Raw genomic sequence first — 22,940 nt, 5'->3', positions numbered from 1 at the left:
GTGGCTGCCTCCTGAATGTGTCACAGGCTTCCTGGCCACTCTTCATCCTGTGAGACGACGGCCTAACAGGAAGCTTCCTACCTCCTCGGCAACAGCTCCTTTTCCCTCTGGCCAGCCAGCAACTTTTTCCCGTCATCTGGGTGGCTGGCGAGGCTGGTTTGGGACTGGTTTTCTCTGGATCCCAACCTGGTTCAGCTTGGACGCTTCTGCTTCCCCAGAATGTCCCCTGACAAGCTCCCCTCCCCACCCCAACCAATTCCCGCTGGCCTCTCCCCCGGAGATCAGTCAGCTTCTAGCCGAGCCACCAGATGGCGCCCTCCAAAACCAGATCGGAAGGAACCAGAGGCACAGCCCCAGGCAGGCAGGAGCTGATCCTCAGCCCCTATTTGCCGCCCTCACGCCTCTGCTTCCTTCGGGAACCAGACACATCATCTCTCCAAGATCCCTTCCCTTCTCAACCCCACCCTCTCCCCTGCTCACACATCTCCCCAGGCTCCCCATGTCCCACCAGATTAAATCCAAGATGCGGCTGGGCAGCTGAGGGCCTGTAGCCTGCCAAGCGTACAGGCTTCTCGAGCACAGTGCTCTGCTTCCCTCTTCCTGTCTCCACGCCTCAGTTCATGCTGTTCGTTTCACCCGGAATACTCTCAGCCCTAGCAGGTGTCTAATCGTCTTTCAGCCTCTTGCCTGGTGCCCCAGCCCCTGTTTCTAGCCAAAGAACCACAGAAGCAAGCAGTTCCCCAAAACAAAAGTTTTCCCCTGGGACTTCCCTGGAGGTCCAGTGGTCAGGACTCTGCGCTTCCACTGCAGGGGACACAGATTCAATCCCTGGTCGGGGAGCTTGGATCCCGCAAGCCACGCAGCACAGCCAAAAAAAAAAAAGTCCTTACCAGGGCCACACTCGTACGAGGCCAGCCCTTCCTTCTCCAACCTCATCCCCTGCTACTTTCCTACATTTCAGGCACATTTTTATCCCCTTGCCCACGCTGTTCTCATCCGGAAGACTCCTCAAATACCCACATGGCTCGTTCCCAGACGCCTTCAAGTACCTGCCAGTGCCAGCTTTCCAGTAAGCTCTATTCTGACCCCCCTGTACAAAATGTCACAGCCTGACATTCGGGGTTGCCATCAGACGGGCCCCAGTTTTGGACCAATCCCGGACCCCCGTGGTCTGCCACGCCCCCTCTGGGCCAATCAGTGTTCCGCCAGGCACGCACTCCTGCACACGCGCACACCAGCCTCCCTAACCGCTGCCGCCCCCTCTGCTTTCTCTCCGCGGCACTACCACTGGCGACGCCTTAATTTTGTCACTGGGTGCCTCACGCCTCTCCTGAAGTGTCTGGGATCTTTCCCTGTCTCATGCCGTACTGTGCCACCAACACGCAGGACAGGGCCAGGCAAGGAGAACGGGACCATGAGTGGGCGAGAGAATGAATGAATGCCCCAGCTTGGAGGATAGCTCCTACTTGGCTCCAGCCAACTGCGGCCGTGCAGGACCGAACAGCTCGCACTGTCGGAGTCCTGTTTATTCAGGAAAGTCAAAACCCCGGACTTTTACATGTGAACGACCCCAAGTTTTAAATGTTGGCAACTGACTCAAATTTGTTTCAAAAGCAGTGATGGCCAAGACCCAAGCTCCCCAACCCCAATATTCACAGCCCCTACCCCTCGCCCGGCTGACCCTTCCTGCTCTGTACCAAGCCGACTTGTGACCACGTGGGCCCTGGATTGGGACCTCTGTTCCAACTGGCCGCTCTTCCTGAAGCCCTGTCCCACCCCGTGATGGGCAGGCACAGCCCCAGCACGGGAATGGGAAGCAGCGCCCCACCTCCAGCCAAGGACGCAGCCACTGAGTGGCAACTTCACGACTTTTATTTGTGGTGCCTGTGCTTTATCTCGAAAATACCTTCTCCCCCTGCCCCAGACAGTGGGCCGCGAGGGGGCAGCAAAAAATAGAAGACATCCCTCCCTATTGCACACGGCCCCTATATACAGGCCCACCTGGCCGAGGCCGGAGGGACTATTGGTACATTCTCGGATCCCTGTTCACGGGTGGGAGGGCTGATGAGGGTGGCATCACACGTGAGGGGGGACCTCTGGGCGGCCACTCTGGTCCTGGCGCTTCTTGGTCCTCGGCTCCTTCCTGGTCCCGCCTCCAGCCCCAGTCCCCCCTCAGCGACGTCCCCCTACCTGGCTCGGCCTCCGCCTCCATCCTGGCCTCGGATGGCCCCCCTTGGCTCCTGGGGACTCTGTACTCCCCTCCCAGTCTGGAGGTCCCGAGGGGAGGTTATGGCTTCTCAGAGACTCCCCGGGAGCCCTGTCACTCGTGTTCACGCAAAGGAAGGGGTGCGTGTGGCAGAAGCAGCTGTATAAATATGGGTGCGGGGTAAGGGCCTCCTCCAGAGTCACTTGGAGAGTTTGCTGATGACGCGAATCAGGGCTGCGTTCTCATCCTTGAGTCGCTGGTTGTCAGCCCGGAGGTCGGACAGGGCCTGCGAGGTGGGACGGGTCAGCCAGGTGGCCCTGGGCAGGCTGCACCCACTGCCCACCCTCGCTCTGCCCTCAGCTTCCCATTAGCAATCACCTTCAGCTCCTCCTCCAGCTCCGCTGCCTTCCGCTCCAGGGCCCTGCGCTCCTGGAATAAACGGGAAGGTGAGGACGAGGGACCGGGGGTCGGGGAGGGCCAGAGGTCAAGTATGGCTGAGAGAGGCGGGGAACGGGCAGAGGGGCACGTTAGAAGGTCAGTGTGGCCCTCTTCATCCAGACCCGCCTGAGCTTGTAAGGCTGGGGACACAGCTGGCCCCGCTCCAGCCACCCTTACTCACGAATCTCTCCAGCTCCAGAAGGGCGGGCCTCTCTGCAAATCGCTCCTGCCTCTGGTGAGGACACAAAAAGGGCAGGGCTCAGAGAAGCGTCCAAACCGCAATGGCCAGAAGGGGGAAACCAGCAGTGAGAGGGGGAAAGGCAGACTCCCGGCTGGCCCAGACCTCCCCGCCCACGGCTCAGGACCACAAGCCCAGCCCCTCCTGGGCCAGGCTCCGCCTCCGAGATCTTAGCTCTGCCCCTCATTCGCCCCTCATTGCCACGCTCCTCCTCCCAAGGGTCCTAGTACCCCCACCACTCAGGCCCCTCCCCTCGACGCTCTGGCCCTACCTCCCAGGAATCCGGAGCCAGCACTGGCACGCCGGCCAATTCCCACCACCTCCAGGGCCGCGGCGTCCTCACCTGCGTGGCACGCTCCAGCTCCACCTTGAGCTGCGCCAGCTGCAGTGTGGTCTCGGTCAGGGCCTCGCGAAGTCGTTCGTTCTCACTGCGCAGCTCTGCATACAGCTGGGGACCCCGGGAGGAGGGACACGGGGGTCAGGCTTGCCGGCTGAGATGCCGCATGTTTGCGGGGAAGGGGGGTGACTGTGGCTCAGGTGGGGCCGGAAAAGAGCAGGATGCCCGGATCGGTCAGGCAGAGCCACTAAGTAGGGGGCAGGAGGACAGGTATATAAAAACCAGCAAGTGGGGGTTAATGGCACAATCGTGGGGTGGGATCGCGAACCTTCCTGAAGCCTCCATCAGGCTCTTCTGATTCTGGCTCTGGTTCTGGGTTGAGGTCCCGCTGCCTGCGAGAAGAGGGGCCGCCCTCGGGAGTGCTGGGGTGAGGGCAAGGAGGGCGTCATGGGGCGCGCCCACGACCCCACAGACAGCCCAAACCCTTCCTGCCCACCCTGTACCTGGATCCTGGGCTGCGGTCTGCAGGCGCCGGCTCCGCCTCCTCCCCCTGTGGGCGGAGGTGGGGTTCAGCTTGGCTCCACCCCCAGCCCACCTCCAAGGCCGGCCCACAGCCCCAGCTCGGCCCGCCTGGGCCCCGCCCCACACCTCGGCAGGTCCCCGCCACTCCTTGCTGACTCTGCGGTGCTCCTCGGCGGCCTGTGGTCCTTGCCCTTGGCCTTCGGGCGCCTCTGCTGGGGGAGGGGCAGGAGTCAGCACAGTGATCTGTGGAGGGGTCCCCTCTGCAGGGTCAGGGTCTCTGGGCCCAACCCCCAGGAAAACAGTTAAGACTGTAGCAGGAGGCTCGGTGGGCCCAGGTTGACCACCTCCCAGAGACCAGACCTCACCTCTCTGGGCAGGGCCATCAGAGTTCTCGACCCCGGGGACTCGGGGTCGCCGGGAAGGGTCCTGTGGGAGAGGGGCACGGGGGTCAGAGGACGAGGGCATCTTGTACCATCCCCTGCCCGGGCACCTGAACCCTCTCACCAGGCTTTGCAGGCACGACTTCTCTGGCTCTGGGGCCTTTCCTGCAGCCTTCTCTGCTTCTTTAAGGTCTGTCAGAGTCACACCCTGGCACGGAGAAGGGGGCAGTCAGGGGGTCCAGGACTCAGGGCCCAGCCCCTTCAGGACAGAGTCTAGGCCCCCAGGCCCTCCTCCCGCAGACCCAGGGGTCCAGGCCCCCATCCCACACCTGTGTGGACCTCCGAGACTGGCGCATGAGGCGAGAGCGAGCTTTCCGCTGAGATTCAGACTCCTCATCCCGCACAGGCATCTGGTAGGACCTGAGCGAAGGGCCCCGACCTCAGAGAGGGTTCCTTTGGACCCTGTCCCATCCCATGGTTGACACTCTCAGGGGAAGTCAAGTTCGGCCAGAGGACCTCAGCGCCAACCTTGGGACTCCTGGGTAAGGCAGCTGTCTCCCAGCTGGGGAGACAGCTGCTTCCTGCCCCCAGGCCTCTTCACCTCACCTCCGGCGGTCGCGGGAGTCCGCTGGGGGCGCTGCAGAGGCTACGGGGACATTTGGCTTCACTGGGGATTCAGGCTCCGGAATCCTGGAGGCAAGAGTGGAGTTATCCAAGGGAGGAGGAGGCCTGGAGATCTCAGACCTGTGTGAATGCATTCAATCAGCAAATATTACTCAAGCCTGCGTTACGTGGCAGGCACCACACATACAGCAAGAAGCACAAGAAAAAGAAACAAATTATCTCTGCCCCGTTGAGTCAGATCTGAGCAGAAAAGATGCGCGCAAAAGAGAGGATAACCACAGAAAGATCAGGACACCACATGATACGTCAGAAGGATGAAGCACCCTGGAGAAGAAAAGACAGAGCAAGGACAGGAGACCGGAGGTGTGCGTGTCCGGAGGCTGGGGCATGAGTGCAGCGGGGCTGGTGGGCCTCCCTGAGAAGCCGACACTCAAACAAACCTGAGAGAGGGAGGAAGGAAGCCCTGTGGGGGTGAGTGGGGAGCCACAGTGAAGGGCCCGGGCAGGAGCGAGCCCGCGTCAGAAAAGAGGGCGGAGGGCTGGAGAGGGGGGTGGGGGCCGCCGGAGGCCGGATCACGGTGGCCTTGGAGTTTTACTGTGAGCTTTTACTTGATGCACCAAAAGGGAAACTGAGGCCAAGAGCGGGAGGCAGGGACCAGACCCCAGAGAGCAAAGGCTGACAAGACAGGGGCCCAGACCTGCCCCACTCCCGGCGGGACCCGGGCCGTCAGACTCACGGGGCAGAGGACTCCGGCACCTTCCGGGAGGGGGTGGGGGTAATTCTGGCAAGACGGGGCTCCCTGGCCTGCGGGGAGAGGAGAGGAGGGGGCTATTCTCCTTGACTAGGCAGGGTCTGGTCCCCTGCCCCTCACCCTGCTCACCTGAGTGGAGGTCCCTTCCAGCCGCGAGGAGGAAGCGGAGCGCTGCAGCCCAGCCCCCGAGGCACCCTCGGCGCCCCGCCTCTCCGCAGGACCTAGGGCCCCAGAGCTCCCCGTCTTCTGGAGGCCAAAGCGCGTGGAGAAGGGGGCCTCGTCGGGGGTCTGGAGAAGGGAAGGGTATCAGTTACAGGGAGCGGGTCCTACTTCTCAAGAACTTCAAGCGTTACCCCCAAAAGGACCATCACAAACTACAACTGGGGGGTGGGGAGGACAGGCACAGCCAGGAAAAGGCAGTCAGTTGTCCCAGAGGATTCTGGGAACTGTAGTCTTCACCCCACCTGCCCTGACAAGAGGTTCACAGGCTTTATGGCTACGCCCCCCACAACCTCCCAGGCCAGCACGGCCTCCGGGAACCCAGACTCACCATGGGGCTCCTAGGGCTAGAGGGTGGTGGGGAGGAGACCCCGTTGAGCGTTCTGGATTCTGCAGGAGGTGGCTCTACAGTGTAGGAAGCAGGAGAGGTCTCTGAGCACCAGCCCTTCCTCCCGCAGCCCCCTCCTCTCCAGATTCAGGACCCCAGACCCCCAGCCCCTCACCTGAGGGGCCTTCTTCTCCCTCATCCTCGTCCCGGATTGGGGGCCCCCCTGCCCCACCAGGCCGGCGCTCCTTGGACAAGTCCTGGAGGGAGATCTTCTCACGGCTGCTCAGACGACATACAGAGCTCCTGGTGGGAAGGGGAGGGCGTTGGGGTCCAAGCCCTAGGGAACCTCCAGCCCACCTACCCTCCAGGCGCCTCTCCCCTACCTTCGGTGTTTGCTGCTGGAGGGCCCCTGGGGCTCCTGGCCCCTGCTCTGGGAGGCTTCCTTTTGGTTCCGAAGCTGAAAGGGGGGAAGGGGGCCACTGGGGAGGGGCAGAACACGCAGACCCTCCTGGGTCCCACATACAACTGTGCCGGGGTGGAGGTGGTACAGGGGGGGATGAGATGATTTGTGCACTTGCTGAGTTTTCCTAGACATGGTGCCCTGGGTCTCAAATGAGTCGTCCAGTACTCGGGCCCCCAGGCTTCCTGGCCTCTACGTCCCAGGGGCGAGCTACCCAAACTTCTCCCCAATCCCTCAGCGCACCGGACACGGGCTGCCAGGCCCGGCCTCCTCCCTTAAGGCTCGCTGTCAGGCCCAGCCCCCAAATGGCATCTCAGGGCGCAGTTCCCCGACTGCTGTGTCTTCACACCTCGGAGCCTGCACAGCAGTTCCCCCGCCCCTCCTAGCAAACCCCTTCCCAGACACCCCCAGGCCTCATCTGTGCCCCCACCTCTCAGAGACCCTGCTTCACCCACTAAACGCCCTCCCAGAGCCCCCAGCCTCCTCACCATCACACTGCTCCTCCCTGGCATTCAAGGCCCTTCAGGGTCTGCCCCTCTCCAAATTCCGGGTGCCATACGACTCCCCACCCCTGAGCCTTTGCACGTACTGCTCCCTCAACAGTGTGCGAGCCCTGGTCCCCAGGAAGCTGCCCAAGTCCGCCAAGCCGGAAACAGGACCGTCTCCCTCAATGTTGCCACAGCCAAGCTGTAAACACGGGGGTCTGGTCCTGTCTACCTGCCACTCACCAGAAGCTCCAGGCAGAGGGCCTGGCCCCCAGAAGGCCTCAGGAGATGTTTCCTGCCACCTAAGAGGGCTTACTGTGTGCCAGGCAGGGTTCTGATTGCTTTTGTTTAGTTACATACGTACCACTCATAGCATAATACGTACTCCACGTAACAGAACATGTAACTCATCAAGTGCGCCGTACTATCCCCATTTTACAGATGAGGTAACTGAGGCCCAAAGAGGTTAAGTGACTGGCCTGAGCTCACACAGCAAATCCATGGCAGAGCTGGGATTCAGACCCCGAGTCCGCACCGTACACCCCTTCATTCTGCGTTTTTCCAGCAACAAGGCCTGGCCCAGTGCTGGCGGGGGGGGCGTCCCAGGGGTGACAAGGCCCAGCCCAAGCCTGGATAGATGACTCCCATCTGCGTCCCAAGGTCCCCCGGGGCCCAAGGCCCCGCCTCCCCCTAGTACCCAGCTGTGCCCCTCCTCCTGGATCCCCACTGGGCCCAGGTCACCGTCCAGGGAAGAGCAGGTCCCCAGGGACGTGGAAGCCCTCCCTCCTGGCTGCAGACAGACACTCACGTCCTCCTGCTTCCGGGCCAGCTCCTCCAGCAGGCTCAGCACCTCCTCATCCGCTAGATCACAGGGACGCTGCCCCTGGGTGGGGAGGGGAAACGGCAGGTGAGGAGTTGGTGGAGGGGCCCTCCCACCCCCCACCGGTCCCCGGGCCCCGGGCCCCAGACGGGCCCTCACCGCGTGCGTCAGCGAGTCCATGCCCCCGCCGTGCTCCGCCAGCAGGCGGCAGGCGTCCTCCACGCCCCAGTGGGCTGCGGCGTGCAGGGGCGTCCAGCCGTCCCCATCCCGCAGCTCCGGGTCATAGCCGGCCTGAAGCAGCAGCCTGGGGGCCAGGGAGGCTCAGGTCAAGGACCAGGACAGGGGCTCGGGGCCAAGAGCTAAGGTCGGCCAGCTGTGCTGTGGTGGCAGTACCAGCTGTGACAGTACTGAAAACGGTCCTGGGCCAGGGGGTGAAGCGCCATGGCCCCAAGGCGCCCCCTCCCGGAAGTGACCCTCTCTGCCACCGCTTTGACTCCTCCCCTGGCCTAGCAGGTGGCCTCTGGAACCCTGCTTCTTGTACCTGCAGTGCTCAACTCTTTTGAGCGTCACCCCTGGTTGTGAGACAGCTCCAGGGGAGGTGAGGGCAGGGGTTCCCCAGCACCCAAGCCTAGAGAAAGGATGAGACCCCAGAAGGGGCGGCCTGGGGGCAGCACTGTTCCAGGACCCCTCTGGCTCAGAGCAGCAGTTCTCAACCAGGACCACATAGCCGCCTGGGGACGTCTGGCCGTGTCTGGAGATGTTTCTGGATGTCACAACGTAGGGGTGGGAGCCAGAAGCATCAGTGGGTCGGCGCCAGGGATGCTGCTAAATAAACATCCCGCAGCACAGAGGATGGGCCCACAGCCAGGAACGATCTGGTCCAAATGCCACCAGTGCCGAGACAGAACCCCTGGCTTAGACGGTTCTTTCCCGTGAGATAATCACCACCTTAGACCACACGATCTGGTCCAGGGCAATTCTGCAAACTCAGCGTAGGGTAGACAGGCCTGCTTTTAGAGAACTGCATTTAAGTTCCGTGTCAGTGAGAAAGAGCTGAAGCAAGGTGGGAAAGGCGGAGAGACGAGGTACCTTGTAAAGAGCCATTTTAAACAAAAGCGCCTCTGTGGGGCCCCCCAGCTCACTCTGCTCCAGCCGTGCGGGCGTCCGCTCCTCCCCCAAGCACGCGCCACAACCTCCTCCCCGGTAGTCACAACCTCCTCCCCGAATCTCGAAGGGGACCTCCCCACCACACTCGCTCTCCCCCACTGCCCTGTTTATATCCCTCTGGACCAGTGGTTCTCAACTGGGGACGACGCTGACCCCCAAGGGACGTTGGGCAACGCCCAGAGATGTGCCTGGTTGTCGAGACTGCGGTGGGGCGTGGCTCCTGGCACCTAGTGGGTGGAGGTCAGTGTCCCACCCCCATGAACAGGACAGGCCCCCAGGGTTATCCAGCCCCACGTCACCAGGGTGGAGGCTGAGGACCTCTCTCTGAACACTCAGGGCCATGTGATGTGACCGGCTTCCTCAGTCACTTGTCTGTCTCCTCGACAAGGCTGCGAACTGCACACGGGCCCAGATCTGTCTCGTTTGCTGCTATATCCCCAGTACCTAAAAGATGGCCTGGCATACAGCAGGTGCTCAGTAAGTGTTGAGTGAATACCACCAAAGAAATACCCTGCCACTCATCTTTAACGAGGAGAATGTCAGCTACATTCTTCCAAAAATGCAGTCCATAGATCCGGTTATAAACCCATACTAAGGGGCGGAAATGAAATTACAGTCAGTGAGTATCTCTAAGGCCAAAGCGTTTCAGTTCTGTGGCAGAGAATGAGGCTGTCCGTGAATATCTACTCTCCTTCCACCTTTAATAATGGCACCCAGGGACTTCCCCGGTGGTCCAGTGGTTAAGACACTGTGCTCCCAATGCAGGGGGCCCGGGTTGGGTTCAATCCCTGGTCAGGGAACTAGATCCTGTGTGCTGCATCTAAGACCTGGTGCAGCCAAATAAATAAATAGATAAATAGGTGGGGAGCCACTGCAGAGCCCTGAATGAAGATGAGGCCCCCTGCCCTGGGAAGACCCTTCTGGAAAAAAAAAAAAAAAAGGCACCCAGCTTTCAGTGGGTTGCCTGCTGAAGTAGAATCTCCCAGTCTCCTTCACAGCTAGGAGTGGCCAGCTGAGAAGGGTCTGGCAAATGGGATGTCAGTATTCAGTACGTACGCCGCTTCTGGACTGTTCTTTTAAAAGAAATGGACATTTGCTCCTTTTTCCCCCTGCTTTTTCCTGCTGGCTGGGACACAGATTCAATGGCAGGAGCTGAAGCAGCCACCAGAGACTCAGGGGTGGAAGCCACGGGTAGAAGAGGGCACAGCTTCCAGGGCTGGGCACATCACCGGGCCTGACCATTCACAGTGTCCCACCCTCCTTGCCACAGGGATCAGCCCTGGGATGAGCAGGTGTGCAAGGTAGCCCAGTGAGTATCAGACCCAGGACTTTCGCTGGAACTACGGAGGACAAGGCACGCTACCTCTGAATTAGGGGAAGCAGCCAGGACATGAGGCTGGAGCTGTTAGGTGTCATCTTAAGTTCCTCACTGAAAAGCTTCCTTTTTTTTTTTCTTCCCCAGCCGCACCGTGCAGCTTTCGGAATCTCAGTTTCCCGACCAGGTACTGAACCTGGGCCACAGCAATGAAAGCCCAGCATCCTAACCACTAGGCCACCAGGGAATTCCCCTGGAAGACCTTTCTAAAAGTTCATTAACACAGAGGTGAGCAGAGATGGAGAGATTCATCTGGACTCCATTTATATACTAAATATAAAGTATAACATCACATGAGAGAAAGGGAAAAAATAAAGAGAGAACAGGGGAGTCTGATGATAAGAAGTAGAACCAACTACTGACAGGAAGGGGTGAGGCACTCAGAAATGGACAAGACCAAGGTGAGGATGAGGAGCAGAGAGTACACGCGGCAACAATTTAAAATATAGATGCACCAAATAACCTGGCCTCGAAATATGCAGCACAAAAACTGACACAACTACAAGGAGAAACAGCAAAAATCCAATCATCGTGAGACATTTTACTGCACTTCTCACAGCAACTGAGAGAATAAGCAGATGGGGGGAAAAAATCACTACGGATACAGAAGATTTAAACAGCATGAGTACAAAGTGGACCTAATAACCTATATAGGACGCTGTACTTAACAACACAATTCTTTTCCAGCTTACGGACTGGGTTATGAAGCATTCCAGCTTACAGAGACTGGGGTATGAAGCAAAGCTCAATGAATTCCAGAAATCTGGAATCATAGAGAACCTGTTCTCTGACCACAGTGCAAGTAAGCCAGGAAGTGAGTACAGGCAGATCTTGGAGATATGGAGGATTTGGTTCCAGACCACCGAAATAAAGCAAATATTGAAATAAAGCGAGTCACATTAATTTTTTGGTTTGCCAGTGCATATAAAAGTTAAGTCCGTTATGTGTACAACAGCATTATGTCTTTAAAAAAATGTACATACATTAAAAAACACTTTATTGCTAAAAAACATTCACCTTCATCTGACAACGTAGGGTTGCCACAAATCTTCAAAAAAACACTATTGGCGAAGCACAATGAAATGAGGCATGCATGTAATTCAACTAGGACTAGAAAGTCCCGTGTATTTGGAAATTAACGACATACTTCTAAGTGATCCCTGGGTCAAGGAAGACTACAAGTTGGAAAACGTTTTAAACTGAAGGACAGGGAGAAGCCTGCACATCAAGACTTATGGATGCAGCTAAGGCTGTATTTAGAGGGAAATGCATGGCCTTAGGTACAGAAATTAGAAAAGGGAGGGAATGGACAAAATCCACAAGAAGGTGTAAGACAGTGAGAAGCAGCAACAGGCTGGCCCGGCGCAAGGGGCAGGGGAAGAGGGAGGGTCTACACCGGCCCAGCTCACCTCATCACTTCGATGTAGCCCTTGGCGGCGGCCACGTGCAGGGCAGAGGCCCCCGTGCGGGGGTGCCGGGCCTCTGGCATGGCGCCCCCGTTCAGCCAGCACCTTGTGTCGTGAAGCAGCAACTCCTCCTCGGCCCGTTTGGCTGCTTCCACATCCACACCTGGGAGGACAAGAAGCGGGGATAGGTGGGACTCCCATCCTGAGACCCAGGAAGCACAGAGTGGCACCCGGCCTGGTCCCTCTGCTCTGAGCCTCCTCCGGGAGGACTAGCTCTGAACTAGCTCTGTTACTTCCCAACCATGCTCCGTGAAGCCCTGGGGTCCACTAAGGGTCTCTGAGTCACTGCTGGGGGCTGGGAGGATGGAGGGCGCAGGAACCTTACATCTTACACTTCCTATCACTACAGATACAGTCCCTAGCCCAGCATCTTTGTGTGTTTTGTCACCGTTATCACTCATGAGTAGGATAAACCAGGCAAAAAGCCACTAAACGGTGCCCGTACCTTGGGGCAGCGGCACCTTCCCACCCGCTGCTGTTCCCTGCTGTCACCTGCGCCATCTGTGCGAGGCAAGCATGCTTCCTCACTCGCCAATTTCACTGTAGTCAACTGGTCTCATGGAAAACTGTACTGCATTTATGGATGAGAAAGGCAAGTTATGACTTTAAACGTAAGTTGACTGTGGATCAAAACGGGCAGCCTTGTGAGGCTGGAATATTACCTTTAGACTGTCACTGAGAATCTGTACTTTGCACGTTATGACCTATTGAGACAGGAGTCAAAAACAGTCCCTTCTAGGGAATGTGTACTCTCTCTCCTGGGAAGTGTATTACTGGCTGTTAGTTTTTCGATTGTGAAATTTCTCACTCGCCCAAGCGCTGCACAGGGTTGGGCCGCCCTGCTCAACAGCCGTCAGCAACGTGTAGCTGCGGAGCCCCTGAACTGTGGCTACTTCCCACTGAGACGCCTCGTAAATGTAAAATACACTGGATTTCGAAGCACAGAAAAAAAGAGTGTACGGCAGCTCACGCGTAGTTTTCCATATGGATTACGTATTGAAATGATAATGTCTCGGACGTGCTGGATTAAATAACAAAAAAAATGTACTGCCTAAAATACACTGGATTTCGAAGCACAGAAAAAAAGAGTGTACGGCAGCTCACGCGTAGTTTTCCATATGGATTACGTATTGAAATGATAATGTCTCGGACGTGCTGGATTAAATAACAAAAAAAATGTACTGCCTAAAACGTTTGCCGACCACTGCTTGGATCACTCATTTATAGATTACTGACTGATCCCTTCGCCCTTGGGTGTTGGCCACATCCTCTCAACACTGAAGCCTCCATCGGGTGGCCTAGGAGTGCTGGAACACTGGGAACGTGAATCTCCAGCTGTATATTATATTACTATAATTAACTTCAACTGTTTTTGTTTTTCCACGCACCTACTTGGAAATTCTGTTACGCTTGTGGCTGACTCTGGCTTTCCACTGGACAGCACTGGCGAAGATGCGGTGTACGGCCGCTTGGCTTACAGCAGTACAAGGCGACAGAGGCAATGACAGGGTGCCCCTCCCCGCGGCCCCGCAGGTTGGAAATGCTGCCCCGGGGCTACCCGGAGGATCCCAGAAACGCAATCCCCGCCCGGACCAAATCTGTCCGGGTCCAGCTGCGCACTGGCGCCACCCGGTGGCACCTGGGCACTCGGACTAAACTCCAATGGATTACCTTAGGGTCCCCTGGCTGGCGGGGACTCCCAGGGGCAGCTATTCCAGGAATGTCTGGCTGGCTAGGGCCCATCCCGCAGGCCCAGGCTGGGGTGGAGGCCAGGAGAGTGCCAGGGACTCAGGGACCCCCCCTCCCTCTCTCCTCCCCGACCTCCTTAAAGGGAATCACCTACATTCAGTCCTATTATAGATGCAGGCGCCTTGCTGCGGGCAGGGAAGGGCAGAGTTTGCCAATCTTTTATTCAGCAACCACAGTTAGTATCCTGCGTGTTCAAACGCATCCTTCTGCAACTTTGCTCTTTGCCGAGATTTGCCCATGTTTATTAACAGAGCTCTTCATGGGGGTTGGCAAACTACAGCCTGCACGTGCGGGCCACCAGTTTGGTTAACATAAAATTTACCAATTTCACTATTTTATTTATTTATTTTATTTAATTTTGCTGTGTTGGGTCTTCGTTTCTGTGCGAGGGCTTTCTCTAGCTGCGGCAAGTGGGGGCCACTCTTTTTTTTTAATTTTTTATTTTGTTTTGTTTTTTGGGGGGGGCCACTCTTCATCGCGGTATGCGGGCCTCTCACTATCGCGGCCTCTCTTGTTGCGGAGCACAGGCTCCAGACGTGCAGGCTCAGTAGTTGTGGCTCACGGGCCTAGCTGCTCCGCGTCGGCAGGCAGATTCTCAACCACTGCACCACCAGGGAAGCGCAATTTCACTATTTTAAAGCGTACCAGTCAGTGGCTTTTAGGACTTTCACAACGTGCAACCACTGACCCTACCTGTACCTCAACTTTCTCATCACCCCAAATGGAAACCTCGTACCCCATTAAGCAGTCCCTCCCCAGCCCCTGGCAACCACCAGTCCACTTCCTGTCACTGCGGACTCACCTCTTCTGGACAGCCACCTGCGTTTGTAAGTAAAGTTTTATTGGAACACAGCCACACCCACTCATTTACATATCCTCCCTGGCTGTTTTCCCCACCACAGCAGCAGGGTAGAGTGGTCGCGACCTGACAGCATGTCCCGCAAAGCCTAAAATATTTACTACCTACGGACTTCCCCAGTGGGCCAGTGGTTAAGACTCTGAGCTTCCATGGCAGGGGGCCTGGGTTCGATCCCTGGTCGGGGAAGTTCCACATGCCATGTAGTGTGGCTAAAAAAAAAAAAAAATGTACTGCCTAAAACGTTTGCCGACCACTGCTTGGATCACTCATTTATAGATTACTGACTGATCCCTTCGCCCTTGGGTGTTGGCCACATCCTCTCAACACTGAAGCCTCCATCGGGTGGCCTAGGAGTGCTGGAACACTGGGAACGTGAATCTCCAGCTGTAATCCATGCTGTCCAGCTGGTTCCCACGGTGGCTGGAATCACCCGCACTCCTGCCAGCCAGAGGTAAGAGTGCTCTGCCTTGCCATCACCGGAACTGACTGTCAGAGCTGCCCGTCTCTGAGAGTAACTGCCCCACGGCCACTGTCCTGACGTTAGGATTCCAAGTGATTGCTTCAAATGCTTCAGAAACACTTTACGTGTCCTCCCTGCCCAGTTCCAAGTCCCTGTGGGTCCGACCATGGCCCTTCTGAGCAAGCAGCCAGAGAGCCCTGTGCTTGGACTGTGTCCCCGCGGCCCGGGCTGTGGGAACAGCATCTGCCGTGGAGCCGCTGCTTGGACCTGCAGGCGTCCAGTCCCCCACCTCCGTGAAGACTTCTGCCTTTTCCTGACCTCTGCTTTCAGCCGACGTGGCTGAGCCCACAGCCCGGCTCCACGGGTGGCCACTTCGCCAGGCCTGGCCATCCTCCTTGCCACCGTGACTGGCTCAGGGGCAAGCTTGTGGCCAAGGCGGCCCTAAGAGCGCCAGTCAGAGGACTGTGGATGGGGCTACGGAGGAGTCGAGCTCTAGCTCCGCTGGGGCACCAGCCCGCACTGCTAGCAGCCATGCTAAGAATCAGTGCCTCACGGAGAGAAGCTGTCTAAGAATGAAGTCGATACAGAGTTCAGCAGTGATGGAGGGGTTCTTTTGACTGTGCACCTCGATCAAACCACGCCTCAAGTCCATGTAACTCCTAGACCGCGGTTACCTAAGCCCATAAATTGTCTTCTTTTTTATTTTATTTTATTTATTTATTTATTTTTTTTTTTTTTGCGGTACGCGGGCCTCTCACCGTTGTGGCCTCTCCCGTTGCGGAGCACAGGCTCCGGACGCACAGGCTCAGCGGCCATGGCTCACGGGCCCAGCCGCTCCGCGGCATGTGGGGGCATGTGGGATCTTCCCGGACCGGGGCACGACCCCGCGTCCCCTGCATCGGCAGGCGGCCTCTCAACCACTGCGCTACCAGGGAAGCCCTTCTTTTTTAAACTGTGGTAAAATGCAGAGACTCTGCCGACCACGCTCCACTGAGGCTTCCGTGTGAAGGCAAGCATCGCGGAGCCGTGGGGCAGGAGCCACCCGACTCCGGAGGCGGTGGCTGCAGTGCTGTTGGCAGGTGCCTCCCACCCCCAGCAGTGCAGCAGAGGGGCCTCCCAGTAGGACCACAGGCCTTTGTGCCTGGTCGGCCCTACAAGCCAACATCCCCCAACCTTCGCCCTGCAAAAGGGGAACATGGGCTGCTGTGAGAAGGTGATGTGAGCTCTGGGCACTTCCTGCAGAAACACACAGGATGTCCGAGAGATCACCCACCCCCTGGTGGCCTCCAAGCATTGCCCTGCAGACTACTTTTTTTTTTAAATTTTATTTAATTTATTTTTTATACAGCAGGTTCTTATTAGTTATCTATTTTATACACATTAGTGTATTATGTGTCCATCCCCATCTCAGACTACTTTTTAACTACAAAGGGAGGAAGATGCCTCCACGGTAGAGTCACCTGGGCAACCCCCCGAACGAGGTTCAAGGTTAACATCACCAGTAACGGGGCAGAGAGACAGAGCCTGTCTCCCGGAGGGACTCGCTGAGAAGTTCCAAAACTGCAGAACTGAAGAAACAGCCAGGTCCAAGCTGAGGGAGCCGTGTGTGAAACAACGGGGGGGGGGGGGGGGGGGGGTGAGGAGGGCGAAGGCTGATCCAGGTGGAGGGAGCTGGATGTGGCATGAGAACCAGGTGCAGGGAGAGACCCAGGGAGGTCCACCCCCAGAGGAGAGGGAGGGAGCACGGGTAATCATGCCAAAAAGTGAAAAACCCCTGAGTCCATACTTTACGATTCCACTTATACAAAACGTCCAGGATAGACAAATCTAGAGACACAAAGCCAATGAGAGGGATGCAGGGCTGGGGATGACAGCTCAGGGGTGTGGGATTTCTCTGGGGGTGATCAAAATCATCTAAAATCGATGTGGGGACTCCCCTGGTGGCGCAGTGGTTGAGAATCCGCCTGCCAATGCAGGGGACATGGGTTTGGGCCCTGGTCCGGGAAGATCCCACATGCCGCGGAACAACTAAGCCCGAGCGCCACAACTGCTGAGCCTGCGCTCTAGAGCCCACGTGCCACAACTACCGAGCCCGCATGCTACAACTGCTGAAGCCCGCGCAGCCAAAAGTAAATAAATAAAATAAAATTTTAAAAAATAATAAAAATTTAAAAAATAAAATAAAATCGATGTGGTGATGGATGCGCAACATTTAGTGTGAACACACTAAAAACAAACAAACACCAGATCGCACACTTCCGAAGGGTGAGCTGCACACACTGTGAATTGTATCTCCATGAGGCTGCTGAGAAGCCCTGGTAAATCTCAGTGAAGGTCGTGTGGGCACTCATCGGACTGCTATCGAAACCTGCCTCTGAGTGTGAAGTTTTTTGAGATAAAAAGGTGGAGAAGGGGAGGGAGAAAACCCCGGTTCTGTCTTTCCTTTGCTTCCCACTCCCCTCCACCTGAACCAAAGCTCCTGGACCTCAGCTGCCCACCTCGGCTCGCCCACCAGCACCAACCACGCAGGGGCGTGGCTCTCACGACCACCGACACACAGCTGCCCAAGGGCGGGCCCTTGTCCCTCCCACCCAGAGCCAAGCCAGCAGTCTGGGCGTCACCTCGGACGCCCCGGCATCTACTTTTCACCAGCCTGCCCGCACCTCCCGTGCAGCCCTCCAGACCTGCCAGGCCCACTGGCCCTGAGCTCACACCTTCCCACCCACTGAGCCCTGACCACCTGCGAGGCACTGCTGCCACCACCCTCGCTCTGCGGATGAGACAGTCACCTCCCCAGCTGGGCTGTGACCCAGGGCTCCGGCGGGAGACTGGGTGAAGCGGTGAAGCTGCTGGCCATCCCCCACCTGACCTGCCCCGTGTCCTCCGCCCCCAGCTCAGCCACGCACACTGCACACCAACTGGCCCCAGACAGCTATTTGTAGCGGGGCAGGGGGAAAGTGAGAACCTGCTAGAAGTAATACACACTCCCCCTAGAAAAATGAGCATGGCCAGACAGAGTTTTGAGGGGTCCTGGGCCCCATATTAAGGACACTGGGGCTCAGTGATCCTGAGCACGGGACAGACCAGTTCCCCAGAAGCCTGTGCATTCCCCTACCCACACCCCAGTAAAATTCCTGAGATCACCTGCAATCACGTAACGAACCCCTGGACAAGCCTCTACCTCAACTTCCTCAGTGACTCGAGGATAAAGTGACACCACTGCAGGCCAACAGTGGTTTGCGCTCTTATTCTGTGCCAAGCACTTCCTCCAATTACTCTGGATAACCCTGGGGGTAGGTACTCACACCCCGCTTCCCATGTAGGGACTGAGGCCCAGAGAGTCAGGGTCCTCGGGAACGGAGGGCCCGCCCCGCAGCAGCCCCCGAGGCCCACCTCGGCGGGCAATCTCCGCCTTCAGCAGCCCCTCCATGGCGTCAGACTCGGCCAGGTCCAGGGGCAGGTCCCCATCACTGTTCACCGCGGCGATGTTGGCCCCGTGGCTCAGTAGGTACCTGGGGGCAGGGCGAGGTCAGAGTGGAGGGGTCCGGGCCCGTTCTCATCAGGCCCCGCCCACCCTCCCCGCCTCACCTGGCAATGTCCAGGTAACCACAGGAGGCGGCCACATGCAGGGGTGTCCAGCCCTCGTTATCTGCCTGGTTCACTGTGGCACCCTGCTCCACCAGGAAGCGCACCACCTCCAGGTTCTCGTCGATGCAGGCCTGGGGGGCGGGACAGGCTGTCACCTTCACCTGGTCCAGACCCTGCATGTCCTGCCAGCAGGACCCCCGGCAGGGACCGCTAGGCAGATGCAGGGCCAAGCGGCCCTGACAATCAAGGAGAAGACCCAGATGGCTCTGGAAAGCACCAACCCTGTCCCCGGAGGCCCCTCCAGCCACCCAGCTGTTTAAAACCCCCCGGCTTCCCAGTGCTTAGGTCAGCCAGGCATCTGGGGCTTACTGGAGACCACGAGAGGAGGAACTGGACAGAAAAGAGAGGGGGGCTTCACACCCAGGTATAGGAATCCTGAACGGTGCTTGTTAGATGAGACGCACCCACAGTCACCACCGAAGGACGGGGCTTCCAGTGATGAACCGAAGGGAGGAGGCCCAGCCCCTCCTCCCTCAGACCCAGGGGTCCAGGGCCCCAGCCCCTCCCTCAGATCCAACAGATACTCTACAAGAACTGACCATGGCCCTGCCTTGTACCTGGAGGGGAGACTGCTGGACCCCTGGGGCCCAAGGCTGTGCAGGGCTGGTAAAGTCACCAGGTCCCTGGAAACCTGGGACAGAGTGAGGGTCCCGGGCAGGCCTCCTCCACTGGGAGACATGACTGAGTTAGTGTGTGCCCGGGACCTGGGGCCCGAGGAGAGGCAGCTCCCCTGCACCGAGGGTCTCCTAGGCACAGGGCGCTGCACCAAGGGGCTTGCACGGGCATCTACCCCAATCCTACGGCTGTCAGGGTCCTGTTTGATGGAGGAAGAATCAAAGCTCCAGGAGACAAGCACTCACACCAAGTGGGGGCCAGAGAAGGGATTCAGCCCCGGGCGCGTGTGGACACTGGGTGGGCGCTGGGACCTGAGCAAGGGCTGAGGGACAGGAGTGGACCTGGACTCCCAGGTCCTCAGGGTAGGTTAACCTCCAGCTCCCTCACCTCTCCAAAACCATCCATCTGGAGAAGGGGGAGGGAGCTACAAGGGCCAAGAGCATGAAGTCATGGAAACTCAGGCTGTGAAAGGGGGGCCACACGTGCCCTGGGAACGGGATGAACTCTGGGCTCCGTTTATTTCCATTTGGTTGTCATGGTGATGGGGGAGGGGGGCAAGGAGAGAGATGGGCCTTTCCCTTTCAAGGACCTGGCCGGGCACAGGCATCCATGTGAAAGATGCCTGAGGCCTGGGCACCAGGGATCCAAGAATCTAGGCCCCCAGCCCCCCCTCCCTCAGACTCAGGGGTCCAGACTCCCCCACCCCTCCCTGTTGAGAACTAAGAATCCTGGCTCACAGTCTTTCCTATTCCAGACCCCAGACCCCTGGCCACTAATTACAAGGTAATTTTAGGGAGGGGGTAGAATATACCAGCCTCGTCTAGCAGTTGACAAACCAGCCTGAGGTTGGGGCTGAGGCTCGAGAACTCCTAGGGACCCGACCAGAGCAGGGAGCTGACGCCTGGGGACCTGCTCCGTGCAGAACAGAAACCACAGCCGCAGGACTCACCCAGATAATGTGGGCAACTGCTCTGGTTTGCCTGTCTGGGGGTTTCCTGGGACCTGGGACTTTCAGTGCTAAAACCAGGCCAGTCTTGGGCAAACCAACACGAGTTGGTCACCAGACGCCCAGACCTGACCCAAACCCCAGCACCCCTGCTTGCTGGCTGTGTGTGACCCTAGGCGGGGACTTGCCCTCTCTGAACCTCAGATGCCCTAATCCTTCGTGCCTCCTTCAAAGTCCTGGCAAGGGCGTTTACCGAGTGCTTGCCTGTAGCGGGAGTGGGAGAAGGATCCCACCTAACAGGCCAGGCCGGGGTGGTCTTCTGCAGGGTCTGGGCCAAGGGAGAGGGCAGGGAATAGGGCTTGGCCTGCAACGCAGGGCCAACAACCCCTTCGGGAAGGTCGAGGGGAGCCAGGGGCAGGGACGATGGCGGAGGAAGGGGGACAATGAAACCTGAGGCCCCTTTCCTGGGTGTGCCAAGCTCTGAGACCCTCCTCTAGATGGAGGAAAATGTCCCAGAGAGCACTAGGGCCTCTGCAGGGCACAGGCCTGGAGGTAGGGAAAGGGAAAGGGGGGAGGGGTAGTACTTGGACCAGGGGCTGCAACTCCCCAACTGGATGCCCACAGCCGCTTCCTGAAGGGTGTTTTTCCTCCTTTGCCAGAGCCCTGCCAGGGAGGGGCTGACTACTGGCCCCATTAACAGATGAGAAACCTGAGGCACAGAGAAAAGACACTAACTCGAGATCACAAAGTCGAGCAACCGAGATCAGAGCTCAGGACCACTCTGCTTTGCTGAGCCTCTCCTCTTCCTGGGAACCTAAGAAGTGGGCCTCTTCCTGCCTCCACCCCACTCCTCTGCCCCCTTCCAAGGTTTCCTTCCCAGGGTCCTCTCTGGGCCCCAAAGTAACCAAACCCTAGCGGTTCCGGCACGGAAGAGGGCTGGGGACTGGACCAATTCGAGGAGACTAGGAGGCAGACAGCCTCAGGGACAGATGGAGGGGACAGAGCTCTTCTGTGGCTTGTGCCTGGTGGTCCCACTGGAGGGGGGTGAGGAGTGATAAAAGCACGCAGAAACAGAGAGAACTCTAGTTGTGGGACATTTGGGGGGCCCCAGTTCAGAGCAACCCTGGAGACAGCAATCAGAGCGTTTTGGAACGGCATGGGGGCCCCAGGGTGGACAGAGAGGAGAAACAGGGTGCTAGACCCCTTGGGAAGGTGATATGATGGGGGGCTGGGAGAAATGGCACATGCTGCGGGAGAAAGAATCTGCCCAAATCCACAGGAGGGGATCCAGGCAGCGAAAGCAAGGTGACCAAAGGACAGAGAGGTGTCCCGAAGCCAGATAGAGGTGGGTGCTTTGAGTGTTCCCAGAAAAAAAGGGTGATGATGCAGGTCTGGCCAAGGCAAGAGGAGAGGCAGAGAGGAGGTGCCTGGAGAAGGAGAAACATCCCTGAGAGAAGGCCTACAGTGAGAGACAAGAGGTGGCACAGCCCGCAGAAGGAGAATGAAGAGGCCATGAGGGTGAAGGGGGGGCGGGGAGACAGCATGAGGTGACCCAGACCCGGGGAGCATCCCCTTCAAGAATACAGAGCTGGAATTCCCTGGGGGTCCAGTGGTTAGGACTCCGCGCTTCCACTGCAGGGGGCATGGGTTCGATTCCTGGTCAGGGAACTGAGATCCCACGTGCTGCGAGCCACGGCCAAAAAACGAATACAGAGCCTTGAAGGCAGGGGCTCAGGAAAAAGCATCCTTAGACAGCAACAGATGGCACAGACCAAGGATGAAAGAAGTGGCATGGAAGGCCCTGGGCCGAGCCAAAGAGGTGGCCCAGCCCAGAGACCAAGCGGGGAAGCAGCACAGGCCCGAGAAAGACGAGGATGCTGCTCCAGGAAAGTGATACCTGCCTGGAAGGGGGAAACTGTGGGCACCGGTAGAGCTGTAAGTGTCACCGACTCAGGAAAGAGGTCCAGCATTAGATGACAAAGTAGAGGTGGAACCGGTGGAGGTGGCACAGGCGAGACTAGTAAAGAGAGCTCAAGGTCGGGAAAGAGCAGCGCGAAGTGACGAGACTAGGAGGGACTGGACTGAGGCCGTCAACAATGGCTCGGGTGCAGGGAGAGGGCGGCGCAGGGTGGCAAAGACCAGGGTCAGTTCAAGTGTCTCAGGATCGGAAGAAGGGAGCTCGAGGTGGGTGGGCGGAAAAGAGGGCCAGCACGGGATGCCAGGGACCGGAGCAGCAGCAACGGCGCAGACCAGGACTAGCAACGGTGACTTCGGACAGGGGAGGGAGGGTGCTCGAGGTGGCGCAGACCCAGGGCGATTCAGGTCCCCGGGACGGGCCCGTGCGGGGGCGCTGACCTGGTGCAGGGCGCTGATGCCGTCGGCGTTGGTGGAGTCCAGCACTGCGCGGGCGGGCGGCGGGGCAGCAGGGTCGAGCTCGGCGCCCGGGCCGGGGTCGGCCGCGCGCAGCATCAGGCGCGCCTCGTCCAGATCGCCGCCCGCGCAGGCCGCCAGGAACTCGGCGGCGCGCTCGAAGCGCACGGTGCGGGCGCGCCGCTCCCCGGGGCCCGGCTCGGCGCCCGCCCGCGCCCCCCACTGCCGCAACTGCTCCCGCCGCCGCTCGCGGGCCGCTGCCGCCGCCGCCCCGGGGCCCGCCCCCGGGCCATCCTCGCCCGACATCGCACCGCCAGCCCGTGAGCGAACGAGCGAGCGAGCGAGCGCCGAGCTCCGAGCCCTGAGCTGCCGCCGCCCGCCCACGGGCCGCCGGGATCTACAGCCCGCCCAGCACCGTCCCGCGCCGCCCCGCGCCGCCCAAGGATCCACTGGCCCCCGCCCGGCGCGTGACGTCAC

At 58.6% G+C, this 22,940-nt stretch overlaps 1 protein-coding gene across 5 annotated transcripts; it reads right to left on the bottom strand.

Moving 5' to 3' along the window:
* Nucleotides 1-1,448: 1,448 nt before the first annotated feature.
* On the bottom strand, nt 1,449-22,893 carry PPP1R12C (protein phosphatase 1 regulatory subunit 12C). Of its 5 annotated transcripts, none has more exons than XM_032612666.1 (22): nt 22,449-22,893; nt 18,473-18,603; nt 18,278-18,396; nt 11,760-11,919; nt 7,968-8,112; nt 7,797-7,871; nt 6,427-6,500; nt 6,219-6,346; nt 6,047-6,120; nt 5,626-5,784; nt 5,482-5,549; nt 4,728-4,865; nt 4,451-4,541; nt 4,246-4,329; nt 4,107-4,167; nt 3,868-3,953; nt 3,723-3,769; nt 3,548-3,641; nt 3,226-3,330; nt 2,826-2,876; nt 2,585-2,635; nt 1,449-2,492 (listed from the first exon to the last, which is right to left on the bottom strand). In XM_032612666.1, the coding sequence occupies exons 1-22, from the start codon at nt 22,767-22,769 to the stop codon at nt 2,406-2,408; spliced, it is 2,349 nt and encodes a 782-aa protein (XP_032468557.1). In that variant the 5' UTR covers nt 22,770-22,893; the 3' UTR covers nt 1,449-2,405. The 5 variants fall into 5 exon arrangements, with proteins under 5 accessions (XP_032468557.1, XP_032468559.1, XP_032468558.1 ...); XM_032612668.1 differs by having other exon boundaries at nt 3,548-3,611; XM_032612667.1 differs by having other exon boundaries at nt 3,868-3,950.
* Between the last annotated feature and the right edge of the window lie 47 nt (nt 22,894-22,940).

Source organism: Phocoena sinus, chromosome 19 (assembly GCF_008692025.1).
Source record: "Phocoena sinus isolate mPhoSin1 chromosome 19, mPhoSin1.pri, whole genome shotgun sequence".
NCBI classification, from domain to species: domain Eukaryota; kingdom Metazoa; phylum Chordata; class Mammalia; order Artiodactyla; family Phocoenidae; genus Phocoena; species Phocoena sinus.
The sequence above is the reverse complement of the archived record's forward strand: the minus strand, read 5'-3'. Positions and strand labels throughout refer to the sequence as shown.

What these genes read in the sequence shown, in the direction of transcription:
- PPP1R12C (XM_032612666.1), bottom strand. Translation starts at nt 22,769, where the DNA reads ATGTCGGGCGAGGATGGCCCGGGGGCGGGCCCCGGGGCGGCGGCGGCA. An exon ending in GGCTACATCGAAGTGATGAG is followed by an intron (nt 8,113 to 11,759) that starts GTGAGCTGGGCC and finishes CCTGGCCCCCAG; the next exon opens with GCTGCTGCTTCAGGCCGGCT. An exon ending in TGATGGCCCTGCCCAGAGAG is followed by an intron (nt 3,954 to 4,106) that starts GTGAGGTCTGGT and finishes CCCCTCCCCCAG; the next exon opens with CAGAGGCGCCCGAAGGCCAA.